Source organism: Sebastes fasciatus, chromosome 14 (genome assembly GCF_043250625.1).
Source record: "Sebastes fasciatus isolate fSebFas1 chromosome 14, fSebFas1.pri, whole genome shotgun sequence".
In the NCBI taxonomy this organism is placed as follows: domain Eukaryota; kingdom Metazoa; phylum Chordata; class Actinopteri; order Perciformes; family Sebastidae; genus Sebastes; species Sebastes fasciatus.
The window spans coordinates 29,814,500-29,829,470 of record NC_133808.1 but is presented as its reverse complement, the minus strand read 5'-3'; the positions used below and the strand labels follow the sequence as shown (position 1 = coordinate 29,829,470).

Below are 14,971 nucleotides of genomic sequence, written 5' to 3'. Positions count from 1 at the left end.
CTTCTTCTCTACTACATTTCACAAGCAAATATAGTACTTTTTTACTCCTACATTTATTCGATACCTTTAGCTACTAGTTACTTAGTACAGTAGTTACAGATTCTGATTAATAATGCAAGATATAATCAACAAATAAACCATAATGTATTACTAATGATACGTTACATTTATTTAGCTGATACTTTTATCCAAAACGACTTACATTAAGTGCATTCAACCATTTTGGTAAAACCCCCCAAAAGTGCAAGAATCATGCAAAAACATCAACATCATCAAATATGCTGAACTACTTCAAGTGCTCCATTTAGAGACGGTAGATGGAGGAAGCGATTTTTAATTAACAATTACATTTACCAACACAGTCTCACTGCAGTTCGTGAAATAGTCGCAAAATTGATTCGTGTACATAGACACGAATTTCCCTTTTTTTTCTTGTGACGCTCAGCACGACTTTCAACAACTTATTTTTCGTGCTTTCCTGAATGTCCAGCAACATGTGACGCACATGTCAATTTCCTCTCCAGTCTTTTAAAAATAAAATTACTTAGTTAGTTTTAGGAATAGATCGTGGTTTTGGTTAAAATAACTCCAGAAGTGCCGTAACTTAAGTGACAAATAAATCAACTTTGACTCGTAGTTTCACACAGGACACCAACAGCGGTCTCCTGGGTGACAGTCCTGTGTTTTTCTCCACCCACCCATCTCGCCACTTGGTATACTTTCCGATTCGCAGTTACGTAGATTACATACAAATTAATTTCTTGTTGACCATCCTGAAAAAAATGAGGAATTCGTGTCTAAGTACAAGAATCAATACATTTCGTGACTACTTCACGAACTGCTGTGCGACTGGGTTGGCTTAACATATAACGAACATTAAGCTATTTTCTCACAGATCCACGGCATAGCAGATTCACACGACAGGTCATTCCACCGAGTTATATCAGGTATGATATGTGCACAGTCCTCTTTGCCGAACTTTGGATCTCCACCACCATTATCCGGCTGGGTCTCCGCCCAGTTCCTAACAGGTTAATGAACAAAGAATCATGATACTGTAAATTTCTCACACAAATACAGTTCCTCAGTGGCACATAAGGCTCTCTAGGTTGACACTCATGTGTCATATCTGCAGTGAATTGTTGGTCTAAGAACGCAGGACTGCGCTTTGTAACACAAGCTGTTACATTGCAAAACAATAACCAACCCCCTGCTGGACCCACTGCAGTTCGCCTACAGAGCCAACAGATCTGTAGATGACGCAGTAAATATAGCTCTCCACTACATTCTCCAGCACCTGGACTCCCCTGGCTCCTATGTCAGGATCCTGTTTGTGGACTTCAGCTCCACATTCAATACCATCAGCCTAGCTCTGCTACAGGACAAGCTTTCCCTGCTGAGCGTGCCTGACTCCACCTGCAGGTGGATCACAGACTATCTAACAGACAGGAGTCAGCACGTAAGGCTGGGGAAGCAAGTCTCCGACACCCAGACCATCAGCATCGGTGCCCCCCAAGGCTGCGTTCTCTCCCAGGACCTCAAGTGGGAGCTAAACCTGAACTCAGGTGGGAGCTCCAACCTGCCACAGACCATGATGGTGCACTTTTACTCGGCCATCATCGAGTCCATCCTCACCTCCTCCATCACCGTCTGGTTCGCCGCTGCCACCGCCAGGGACAAGGCCAGGCTGCAGCGGGTCATCCGTGCTGCAGAGAGGGCGATCGGCTGCAACCTTCCCTCCCTCCAGCAGCTTTACACCTCCAGGATCTTGAGGAGGGCAGGGAAGATTGTGGCCGAGCCCTCCCATCCCGGACACCATCACTTTCAGACTCTGCCATCTGGCAGGAGGTTAAGGTCTATCAGGACCAAAACCTCACGCCAGAAAAACAGTTTTTTCCCCATGGCAGTTGGGCTCTCGAACAGCCCCTCTGCCCCCCTGTGACTTTCTCCCTCACACACAAACACACACACACACACACACACACTACTGCCCACTCCCCTCACACTATCTCTCTCTCTCTCTCTCTCTCTCTCTCTCTCTCTCTCTCAAACACACACTATTGCCCCGCCGACACTGGCTCTCCCCCTCTTTCATACACTCTCAATACCACCCCCCTACTGTATCCCTCTCTCTCCCTCTGATACCTGATTGTTTGCACTCTGGCAATATTTGCACTATCTGTTTATATCATGATTATTTCTGTTTATAGCTTATTTTGTATATTGTATGTTGGTAGAATTTCAATTTTTTTATTCTTATTTTTATTCTAACGTTTTTATCTATTCTTTTGTTATTATACTGTTTGACTTGCACCAACATAACCCAAGCAAATGCCTAGTGCATACCTCTTACACCTGGCAATAAACACGATTCTGATTCTGATTCTGATTCTAATTCTGATACTCAAAGGGGAAAAACAACCCAACGTTATTATTGAGAAAAGAGGAAGGACCTCTTTTTTTTTCGTCTCTACTTCAGTGTGAAAAGTTAAAATTAGGTGGTGAAGGAGTGCCTGCTAACCATTTGTTTTAACAGCAGTTCACCTGAATGACAAAACAAGTTTTTCACTTTCCTCTACTGGTATTAAGACATGAAGATGTTGTGATAGTTTTCACCCAGTTGACAGTCACCATTGAAGTAAACTGCACGCTGCACATTTGGGCAACAATGCTGCCATAGCTACTAGTGAAGCATTAGAGCTGTTTCTATAGTTACATTAACACGCAACTCCAGTTGAGTCATATTTTATGATCTATAATAAATCTATGTATACATATTTAAACACATAAAACATAAAATGATAGCTGTATATGTTAATATCTATATTAAATATCAAAGTAAAGACTTACATCAGAGTCAGTGGAGTTCCATCGATCCATTTCCAGGTCCCCTCCACATCTTTGTCATTCAAACCAATCCAAGTCCTTTTCTTGGTGAACCCAAAGAGAAACGTCTGTTCAACATAAAGAAACCCACATTATATTTTACTTTTAAACAAAATATGTGCAGTTTACGTATTTATCTGAAGATGAAGAAGAAAAGAAAATGTTTTTTTTACGTTGTCCACAATGAGATAAAGTAATTATTAATTAGTTTAGATATATGGGTTAATGAATACATACAACAACCCTGTCTCTTAAATATCACGTTCCCATACAACTAAACTGCAAATGATGTTTTCTCTCTAGAAATATAATATATAAAATAAATACTTTTTAGAAAAATGGTAAAACATTTTTTATTTCAATATCAATTTGCAAACATGCACATACACAAAGACACAATGCACCTGCTCTTTAACGCTGTCAATCATCACCAGATGTGCTCCTCTGTTTCTGCAGTCCTCTCTGCCTTCATCCCAGGAACCAGTCCCACCAGAGAGGAGGTAACAGGCTGAACTGAACATCGTCCATCCTGCAGGACACGTTTTCTCTGCAAGATACAAAACAAGATTCAATACAGATCAACAAGACTCAATCAAGCTGTCAATCAAGATGTCTCATCCCCTTTTTATTATAGCATCAAATAACTAATTAAAACCAAACTTACCAGAAAAATGAACACTTGAACATACATCAGCATGAAAACAACCAAATAAAATGACCGAAATCATCTTTTGGAAAAATGTATTTGACGTGTACTTTCACCTTTTTAGTTTGGCCCATGTCCCATCTGCTAACAAGGAAGGGGCTGGGATTTATGAGTTATACTGCAACCAGCCACCAGGGGGTGAGCCAGATGTTTTGGCTTCACATTTGGGGAGCTGTCATGTCGTCCATCTTTCTATATACTGTAGAGTCTAGGGCTGTGTATTAGCAAAGATCTGGCGATACCATATGTTGTGATATATTGCGATACTGTAAGTAAGGTGATATATTGCGATTTTTTAAAATCTAATTTTAGGAAAACTGTCAAGGTATAAAGAACACACCACCATATGCATAAAATCTGAGTAAAAAAAGTTTACTTTTTTTCTGCAAACAGAACAGTGGGATCTACATTTGAATCATTTATCACAGTCCCTGTAAAATCCAACATCATGGCACTACTTTGAGACGGCATATACATTTAGAGGGCGCATCTCTATGCAAATTACATCAAATATTCACTGAGGTAATCTTTGCATGTAAACTATTGATTAAAAATGAAAGCACTCACTCTCTTTGGACAAACTTTGAAGCTTGTCCAACTCTTTAGTTTTTTCAGTGAGGCTGGCGTTCAGCAGGTCTCTCTCTGCAGACACGGAGGACAGCTTGTTATCGCTGGCCTGGAGACGCTCAGTCAGGTTGGCTTTGATAGTGGACAGATCTGCATCTGAACCACGAGTTGAGTCTAAAATTATCAAGATACATTTCTCAGAAACTCAAAACACCTTCTGCATTCATGTCTATAATGTATTGCACAAGACGGAACAAAATAAAAAAAAGAATAAATAAATGACTCAATAAATAGATGAATGTCATTAAATGTAAAAAGAAATACTATTCAAAATAAATGTAGCCATTCATTAATTTCCCTTATTTATATACTCTTCTGTTTAATTTTCCCTTTTATTTATATACATATTTATTTTTAAATTTACTTATTTATTTTGTATTTATTTTATATTTATTTTTGTATGTATGTATTTATTTTTAAAGGGAAAATCATGCATAAATAAATAAATAAATGCATAAATACATAAATAAATACACTCATTTAAAAATAAATATAAAATAAATAAATAAAAGTAAATGCAAAAATAAATAAATAAAACAATTATTACATTTAAAAAGATTTAACAAAGACTAAATAAATAACGTAATTAATACATTAAATAAATTCAAGTCAGTCAAATTTTATCAGTAAATTAATGGCTACATTTATTTTTAATATTATTTTTGCTGCATTTAATGACATATTTCTTTATGTATCGAGTCATTTATTTATATATAATTACAAATTATAGAATTTTTTATTTTGGCAGGTTCCGTCCTAACAGTGATAGACATATCTAGGGAAAACATGTACATCTTTCAGAGTAGAAGGATGCTCCTATAAGCACAAGTTTAGTCTGACTTTATCTTGTGAATGTGATTTAGACTCACAGTGGACACCGAGGCTGATGAGTCCAGCCAGCAGGAAAACACTCAGCAGACCCAGACAGAGAACAACAGCTCCATGAAATCTCCTCTCTGAGCTCCTGCGACCTGAACACAGAGAAATACAGTCAACAGTGATCAGATGATGATACACAGACTGACTGAACACTCTTACCTGTGGGATTGGTTGAAGGTCCCGGGTCAACAGGCATGTCATATTCAACATTGGCGTAGATTTCCTCCATCGCTCATGAGAATGCCTACTGTTTCCTGAAGGGTCAGCTCTCACAGACTACATGTAAATGCTGAAACTCTGGTTGGTTATAATTTCTTCTTTTTAAAAAAAGAGGAAGTCACAAGTTTGCGAGGTGATGAGAATATCTTGTACAAAAATCATCCACCACTAGCACTATTTTTTTTAAGTTCCACATCCGTGTTATGGCGGTCACATGAACACTGTAAGTCTAAAGTTATTTTCAATTGAGATTCAAAAGGGATTGCTGACCTTGAAAGAACTCAACAGGAGCTACGACCCCTTACCAAATAAAAGGTTATTCAAGTGTGCTATTAGTATACTTATTTTAAACTATATTTTCAGTTTACTTTTTATGTACTTATCAGAGATATACTTAAGTATACTTAGCTTATACAGACAAGTATACAGACAAGTCTACTTGGCTTATATTTGTACGCAATCGTTTGATCGAGATATACTTAAGGCAAGAATACTTCATTATACTTTTCTTATTGACTGACAGAGAGGTATATACTTGACTTGCAGTTGTTCTTACTTTTTGATTAAAGTGTGTGAGAGTTTCTAAACAAATATTTTGATATGAATTTACTTCAATTCATCAGGAATTTTCTACATTTTTGGATTCTCCGTTCACCGTGGAGGCATGTGATAAAGATTTATACAGTACACACTGTATACATATAGAGCATAGATATCTATAGAGGAGAATATATTGAAAAACAACCAGCTTCTCATGCTAGTTGGACAAAACCAGTGGTGGAAAGTAAGTAAGAGTACATTTACTCAAGTACTGTAATTCAGTATACTTTTGAGGTACTTCACTTATTATTTCCATGTTATGCTACTTTCTTCTTCTACTCTACATTTCACAAGCAAATAATGTACTTTTTTACTCCTACATTTATTTGATACCTTTAGCCAGTAGTTTCTTAGTACAGTAGTTACAGATTCTGATTAATAATACAAAATATAATCAACAAATAAACCATAATGTATTATTATGGATACGTTACATTTATTTAGCTGAGACTTTAATCCAAAGCGACTTACATTAAGTGCATTCAACCATTTTGGTAAAATCCCCAAAAAGTGCAAAAATCATGCAAATACATCAACATCATCAAATATGCTGAACTACTTCAAGTGCTCCATTTAGAGACGGTAGATGGAGAAAGCGTTTTTTAATTAACAATTACATTTACCAACACAGTCTCACAGCAGTTCATGAAATAGTCGCAAAATTGATTCGTGTACATAGACACGAATTTCCCTTTTTTTCGTGACGCTCAGCACGACTTTCAACAACTTATTGTTTGTGCTTTGACGCACATGTCAATTTCCTCTCCAGTCTTTTAAAACTAAAACTACTTAATTAGGTTTAGGAATAGATTGACTTGGTTAGGATTAGGCAACAAAACTACTTAGTTAGTTTTAGGAATAGATCGTGGTTTTGTTTAAAACAACTCCAGAAGTGCTGTAACTTAAGTGACAAATAAATCAACTTTGACTTGTAGTTTCACACAGGACACCAACAGCGGTCTCCTGGGTGAAAGTCCTGTGTTTTTCTCCACCCACCATCACCCCGACCTCCTCCATATACTGCGTTCGCCACTTGGTATACTTTCCGATTCGCAATTACGTAGATTACATACGAACTGATTTCTTGTTGACCATCCTGAAAAAAATGAGGAATTCGTGTCTAAGTACAAGAATCAATACATTTCTTGACTACTTCACGAACTGCTGTTCGACTGGTTTGCATTAACATATAACCAACATTAAGCTATTTTCTCACAGATCCACGGCATAACAGTTTCACACGACCGGTCATTCCACTGAGTGGTTTCAGGTCTGATATATGCACAGTCCTCTTCACCCCACTTTGGATCTCCACCACCATTATCCGGCTGGGTCTTCTCCCAGTTCCTAACAGGTTAATGAACAAAGAATCATGATACTGTAAATATCTGACACAAATACAGTTCCTCAGTGGATCATAAGGCTCTCTAGGTTGATGCTCATGTGTCATATCTGCAGTGAATTGTTTGTCTATGAATGCAGGACTGCGCTTTGTACCACAAGCTGTAACACTGCAAAATCAAACTCAAAGGGGAAAAACAACCCAACATTATTATTGAGAAAAGAGGAAGGACCTCTTTGTATGTCGTCTCTACTTCAGTGTGAAAAGTTAAAATTAGGTGGTGAAGGAGTGCCTGCTAACCATTTGTTTTAACAGCAGTTCACCCAAATGACAAAACAAGTTTCTCACGTTCCTCTACTGGTATTAAGACATGAAGATGTTGTGATTTTCACCCAGTTGACAGTCACCATTGAAGTAAACTGCACGCTGCACAAATAGCAACAATGCTGCCACAGCTACTAGTGAAGCATTAGAGCTGTTTCTATAGTTACATAAACATGCAATTCCCCATGATCATTTTATTTACATGAATATCACTTTGCAGACTAATTGTTCCGTTTCTGGCTGATCAATGGTTTAAAAGTATTACTTCCCAGAAATAAATTACTCTTCCACTGAGGAAAACAGGGTTTCATTAAAAAAACAAACATTAAAAGTTAAAAGTTTGGCATTGGAAGAAACCGCTTGAGTTGAGTCATATTTTATGATCTATAATAAATCTATGTATATATATTTAAATAAAACATAAAATGATAGCTGTATATGTTAATATCTATATTAAATATCAAAGTAAAGGCTTACATCAGAGTCAGTGGAGTTCCATCGATCCATTTCCAGGTCCCCTCCACATCTTTGTCATTCAAACCAATCCAAGTGTATCTCTTGTTGAGCCCAGCAACAAACGTCTGTTCAACATAAAGAAACTCACATTATATCTTACTTTTAAACAAAATATTTGCAGTTTACATATTTATCTGAAGATGAAGAAGAAAAGAAAATGTTTTTTTTACGTTGTCCACAGTGAGATAAAGTAATTATTAATTTGTTTAGATATATGGGTGAATTGAATACATACAACAACCCTGTCTCTTGGATATCACTTTCCCAGACAACTAAACTGCAAATTATGTTTTCTCTCTAGAAATATAATTTATAAAATAAATACTTTTTAGAAAAATGGCAAAAAAAAAATGTATTTCAATATCAATTTGCAAACATGCACATACACAAAGACACAATGCACCTGCTCTTTAACGCTGCCAATCGTCACCAGATGTGCTCCTCTGTTTCTGCAGTCCTCTCTGCCTCTATCCCAGGAACCAGTCCCACCAGAGAGGAGGTAACAGGCTGAACTGAACATCGTCCATCCTGCAGGACACGTTTTCTCTGCAAGATACAAACAAGATTCAATACAGACTCAATCAAGCTTTCAATCATGATGTCTCATCCCCTTTTTATTATAGCATCAAATAAATTTAAATCAAACTTACCAGAAAAATGAACACTTGAACATACATCAGCATGAAAAGAACCAAATAAAATGACCAAAACCATCTTTGGGAAATATTTATTTGACGTGTACTTTGACCTTTTTAGTTTGGCCCATGTCCCATCTGCTAACATGGAAGGGGGCGGGATTTATGAGCTATACTGCAGCCAGCCACCAGGGGGTGAGCCAGATGTTTTGACTTCACTTTTGGGGAGCTGTCATGTCGTCCATCTTTCTATATACTGTAGAGTCTAGGGCTGTGTATTAGCAAAAATCTGGCGATACCATATGTTGTGATACATTGCAATACTGTAAGTAAGGTGATATATTGTGATTTTTTAAATTCTAATTTTAGGAAAACTGTCAAGGTATAAAGAACACACCACCATATGCATAAAATCTGAGTAAAAAAAGTTTACTTTTTTTCTGCAAACAGAACAGTGGGATCTACATTTGAATTATTTATCACAGTCCCTGTAAAATCCAACATCATGGCACTACTTTGAGAGGGCATATACATTTAGAGGGCGCATCTCTATGCAAATGACATCAAATATTCACTGAGGTAATCTTTGCATGTAAACTATTGATTAAAAATGAAAGCACTCACTCTCTTTGGACAAACTTTGAAGCTTGTCCAACTCCTTAGTCTTTTCAGTGAGGCTGGCGTTCAGCAGGTCTCTCTCTGCAGACACGGAGGACAGCTTGTTATCGCTGGCCTGGAGACGCTCAGTCAGGTTGGCTTTGATAGTGGACAGATCTGCATCTGAACCACGAGTCGAGTCTTAAATGAATCAAGATAAATTTTTCAGAAACTTAAAACACCTTCTGAAAAAAATATTGAAAAAAAAGTGCTTTAAAAGACCAAAATGTAAATGAGAAAATCGAGACAAGACAGACAATTCAAACAAACGAAAAGGGAGAAAATATGGGGGAAGGAACAAAATAAAAAACAATTAATAAATAAATAAATGACTCAATAAATAGATAAATATGTCATTAAATGTAACAAAAATAGTATTCAAAATAAATGTAGCCATTCATTAATTTCCCTTATTTATATACTCTTCTGTTTAATTTTCCCTTTTGTTTATATATGTATTTATTTTTAAATTTACTTATTTATATTTTATTTATTTTATATTTATTTTTGTATATATGTATTTATTTCTAAAGGGAAAATCATGCATAAATAAATACATAAATGCACAAATACATAAATAAATACACTAATTTAAAAATAAATATTAAATAAATAAATAAAAGTAAATGCAAAAGAAAATTAATTAAAAAAGTTTTACATTTAAAAAAATTAAACAAAGAATAAATAAATAACGGAATTAAAACAATTAATAACTAATCTAGCAAATTAATTACACTAAATTAATTAATAATAAATATATAAATAATTAATTAACAGAAAAAAAGTCTGAAAAATATCCAGGAAAAAAGTCTGAAAAATGTCTACGATATAAAAGTCAGAAAAATTACTGAAACTGTCCAAAAACATGTCTGAAAAATGTCCGGAAAAAAAGTCTGAAAAAAAGTCTGAAAAAAAAGTCTGAAAAATGTCTGAAAAATGTGCGAAAAAAAGTCTGAAAAAAGTCTGAAAAAAAAGTCTGAAAAATAAAAAGTCAGAAAAAAAGTCAGAAAATTGACTGAAAAAAATGTGAAAAATGTCAGAAAAAAGTCTAGAAAAACGTCTAAAAAAAGTTAGAGAAAAATAAATGTGAAAAATGTCCAAAAGAAAAGTCAGAAAAATTACTGAAAATGTCCAAAAAATGTCTGAAAAAAAGTTTCAAAAAAGTCTGAAAAATGTATGAAAAAAATGTCGAAAGAAATGTCTTAAAAATGTCCGGAGAAAGTCAGAAAGAAAAGTCAGAACAATTTTCAAAATAAAAGTCAGAAAAGTCTACGAAATAAAAGTCAGAAAAATTACTGAAAATGTCCAAAAACATGTCTGAAAAATATCCGGAAAAAAAGTCTGAAGAAAATGTCTGAAAAATGTCTGAAAAATGTCCGAAAGAAAAGTCAGAAAAATTACTGAAAATGTCCAAAAAATGTCAGAAAAAAAAGTTTCAAAAAAGTCTGAAAAATGTATGAAAAAAATGTCGAAAGAAATGTCTGAAAAATGTCCGGAGAAAGTCAGAAAGAAAAGTCAGAATTTTTTTTAAAACAAAATTCGGAAAAGTCTACAAAATAAAAGTCAGAAAAATTACTGAAAATGTCCAAAAACATGTCTGAAAAATGTCCGGAAAAAAAGTCTGAAAAAAAAAAAGTCTGAAAAAAAAGACAAAAAATGGACTGAAAATAATTCAAAAAAATGTCCGAAAAAAGTCTAGAAAAACGTCTAAAAAAAGTCAGAGAAAAAAAAATGTGAAAAATTACCAAAAGAAAAGTCAGAAAAATTACTGAAAATGTCCAAAGAAAGTCTGAAAAAAAGTTTGACAAAAGTTTGAAAAAAAAGTCTGAAAATTGTTTTTAAAAAAAGTCTGAAAAATGTGTGAAAAAAAAGTCTGAAAATTTATTTTTCTGACTTTTTTCAGACTTCATTTTTTACATTTTCAGTAATTTGTCTGTCTTTTATTTATGACTTTTTTTCTGACATTTTTCTGACATTTTCAGTAATTTTTCTGACTTTTATTTCGGAGACTTTTCTGACTTTTGTTTTGGACATTTTTCTGACCTTTTCCGGACGTTTTCCAGACATTTTTTTCAGACTTTTTTCAAACTTTTTTTTCCAGACTTTTTTCAAACTTTGTTTCAGACATTTTTTAGTAATGTTCTGACTTGTTTTTCTCTGCCTTTTATAGACGTTTTTAAGACTTCTTTCCTGGATATTTTTCTGACTTTTTATCAGTCATTTTTCTGACTTTTATTCAAAGTTTTTTTTCTGACTTTTTATAGACTTTTTTCAGACATTTTTTTCAGACATTTTTCAAACTTTAGTTTCAAACATTTTTTTGGAAATTGTTCAGAATTTCTTTTCAGACTTTTTTTTCAGACTTTTTTTTGGTCATTTTCAGTAATATTTCGGACTTTTATTTTGGACAATTTTCTGACTTTTTTTTTGGACATTTAATTAAATTAAATTAAATTAATTACATATTACATTTTATCAGTTAATTAATGTCTATATTTGTTTTTATATTATCCTTGCTATTGACATATATATTTATTCATCGAGTCATTTTTTTATTCATTTATTTTTTATTTTGGGAGGTTCCGTCCTAACAGTGATACACATATCTATGGAAAAGATATACATCTTCTAGAGTAGAAGGATTCTTCTATAAGCACAAGTTAAGTCTGACTTTATCTTGTGAATTTGATTTAGACTCACAGTGGACACCGAGGTCGATGAGTCCAGCCAGCAGGAAAACACTCAACAGACCCAGACAGAGAACAACAGTTCCATGAAATCTCCTCTCTGAGCTCCTGGGACCTGAACACAGAGAAATACAGTCAACAGTGATCAGATGATGATACACAGACTGACTGAACACTCTTACCTGTGGGATTGGTCGAAGGTCCTGGGTCAACAGACTTGTCATATTCAACATTGGCGTAGATTTCCTCCATCGCTCATAAGGTTGCCAACTGTTTCCTAGAAGGTCAGCTCTCAGCACAGACTACATGTAAATGCTGAAACTCTGGTTGGTTATAATTTCTTCTTTTTAAAAAAAGAGGAAGTCGCAAGTTTCTGAATAGATGAAAACACCTTGTACAAAAGTCATCCACCACTAAAACAATTTTTTTTAAGTTCCACATCCGTGTTATGGCGGTCACATGAACACTGTAAGTCTAAAGTTATTTTCTATTGGGATTCAAAAGGGATTGCTGACCTTGAAAGAACTCAACAGGAGCTACGACCCCTTACCAAATAAAAGTTTATTCAAGTGTGCTATTAGTATACTTATTTTAAATTATATTTTCAGTTTACTTTTTATGTACTTATCAGAGATATACTTAAGTATACTTAACTTATACAGACAAGTATACAGAAAAGTCTACTTGGCCTATACATATACGCAATCTTTTGATCGAGATATACTTAAGAAAAGTATAATGAAGTATTCTTGCCTTATTGACTGACAGAGAGGTATATACTTGACTTGCAGTTGTTCTTACTTTTTGATTAAAGTGTGTGAGAGTTTCTAAACAAAGATTTTGATATGAATTTACATCAATTCATCAGGAATTTTCTACATTTTTGGATTCTCCGTTCACCGTGGAGACATGTGATAAAGATTTATACAGTACACACTGTATACATATACAGTATAGATATCTATAGAGGAGAATATATTGAAAAACAACCAGCTTCTCATGCTAGTTGGACAAAACCAGTGGTGGAAAGTAAGAAAGAGTACATTTACTCAAGTATACTTTTGAGGTACTTCACTTATTATTTCCATGTTATGCTACTTTCTTCTTCTACTCTACTACATTTCACAGGCAAATAATGTACTTTTGTACTCCTACATTTATTTGATACCTTTAGCCAGTAGTTACTTAGTACAGTAGTTACAGAGTCTGATTAATAATACAAAATATAATCAACAAATAAACCATAACGTATTATTATGGATACGTTACATTTATTTAGCTTTTATCCAAAGTGACTTACATTAAGTGCATTCAACCATTTTGGTAAAATCCCCAAAAAAGTGCAAGAATCATGCAAATACATCAACATCATCAAATATGCTGAACTGCTTCAAGTGCTGCGTTTGCTGCTCTTTATACTTCCTGGTTTATGATTATGTGGATTACATTGATTTCTTGCTGACCATCCCGAAGAAAATGAGGAATTTGTCTACAAGAATCAGTACATTACATTTTGTGACTACTTTACGAACTGCTGTGTGACTGGGTTGCATTAACATATAACCAATATTAAGCTATTTTCTCACAGATCCACGACAGATCAGTTTCACACGACACGTCATTCCATTCAGTGGTTTCAGCTCTGATATGTGCACAGTCCTCTTCACCGAACTTTGGATCTCCACCACCATTATCCGGCTGTTTCCACGCCCAGTTCCTAACAGGTTAATGAACAAAGAATCATGATACTGTAAATTTCTCACACAAATACAGTTCCTCAGTGGATCATAAGGCTCTCTAGGTTGATACTCATGTGTCATATCTGCAGTGAATTGTTGGTCTAAGAATGCAGGACTACACTTTGTACCACAAGCTGTAACACTGCAAAATCAAACTCAAAGGGAAAAACAACCAAATGATGAGTACGTTATGATTGAGAAAAGAGGAAGGACCTCTTTTTATGTCATCTCCACTTCAGTGTGAAAAGTTAAAATTAGGTGGTGAAGAAGTGCAAGCATTAGAGCTGTTTCTATAGTTACATTAACAGGCAACTCCCCATGATCATTTTACTTATATGAATATCACTTTGCAGACTAATTATTCTGTTTCTGGGTTATTAATGATTTAAAATTATTACTTCCCAGAAATAAATTACACTTCCACTGAGGAAAACAGGGTTTCATTAAAAGAAAAAGCCAAATGCCTGACACATGAGCAAATCTGTTGTATATAATCAACTGACTTCATAATAACTCTTGGGGCGCCATCTTGTAAGGCAGTCATAATGCAAGTATATAGGTCCTGTTTGTGCATACATGCATTTGGGCCTGTGTGTGTGAGGAAAACAGGGTTTCATTAACAAGAAAACATTACGGAGAACAATTAATCTGAAAATTGTGTATATTTTCTTTAGTTATTCTTTATTATCTGAAAGCTGCAGTTTTAGAAACGTTAAAAGTTCAGCATTGTAAGAAACTGCTTGAGTTGAGTCATATTATAATATCTATAATAAATCCATCTATTTATTTAAATAAAACATAAAATGATAGCTGTATATGTTAATATCTATATTAAATATCAAAGTAAAGGCTTACATCAGAGTCAGTGAAGTTCCATCGATCCATTTCCAGGTCCCCTCCACATCTTTGTCATTCAAACCAATCCAAGTGTCTCTCTGGGTGAGCCCAGCAACAAACGTCTGTTCAACATAAAGAAACTCACATTATATTTTACTTTCAAACACAATATGTGCAGTTTATGTATTTATCTGAAGATGAAGAAGAAAAGAAAATGTTTTTTTTACGTTGTCCACAGTGAGATAAAGTAATTATTAATTTGTTTAGATATATGGTCTCTTAAATATCACTTTCTCATACAACTAAACTGGAAATTA

At 34.6% G+C, this 14,971-nt stretch overlaps 2 protein-coding genes across 8 annotated transcripts in view; both read right to left on the bottom strand.

Moving 5' to 3' along the window:
* Positions 1–708: 708 nt before the first annotated feature.
* LOC141781865 (asialoglycoprotein receptor 2-like) overlaps positions 709–14,971 on the bottom strand; it is a 21,608-nt gene continuing 7,345 nt past the window's right edge. For 2 of the 7 annotated variants that reach the window (XM_074657797.1, XM_074657799.1), the window contains exons 4-7: positions 9,359–9,514; positions 8,503–8,645; positions 8,061–8,164; positions 6,184–7,264 (exon numbers count right to left, since the gene is read on the bottom strand). In XM_074657797.1, the coding sequence (XP_074513898.1) occupies positions 7,117–7,264; positions 8,061–8,164; positions 8,503–8,645; positions 9,359–9,514 (551 nt within the window). In that variant the 3' untranslated portion in view covers positions 6,184–7,116. Of the gene's footprint in view, positions 1,025–2,850; positions 2,955–3,290; positions 3,434–4,159; positions 4,334–5,088; positions 5,491–6,183; positions 7,265–8,060; positions 8,165–8,502; positions 8,646–9,358; positions 9,515–14,971 lie in introns of those variants that run through there. The other 5 variants (XM_074657803.1, XM_074657802.1, XM_074657801.1 and 2 more) reach the window with 5 other exon arrangements.
* LOC141781867 (CD209 antigen-like protein C) overlaps positions 13,589–14,971 on the bottom strand; it is a 19,728-nt gene continuing 18,345 nt past the window's right edge. Inside the window, exon 7 of the mRNA XM_074657806.1 lies at positions 13,589–13,795. Within this exon, the coding sequence (XP_074513907.1) occupies positions 13,648–13,795 (148 nt within the window). The 3' untranslated portion in view covers positions 13,589–13,647. The remainder of the gene's footprint in view (positions 13,796–14,971) is intronic.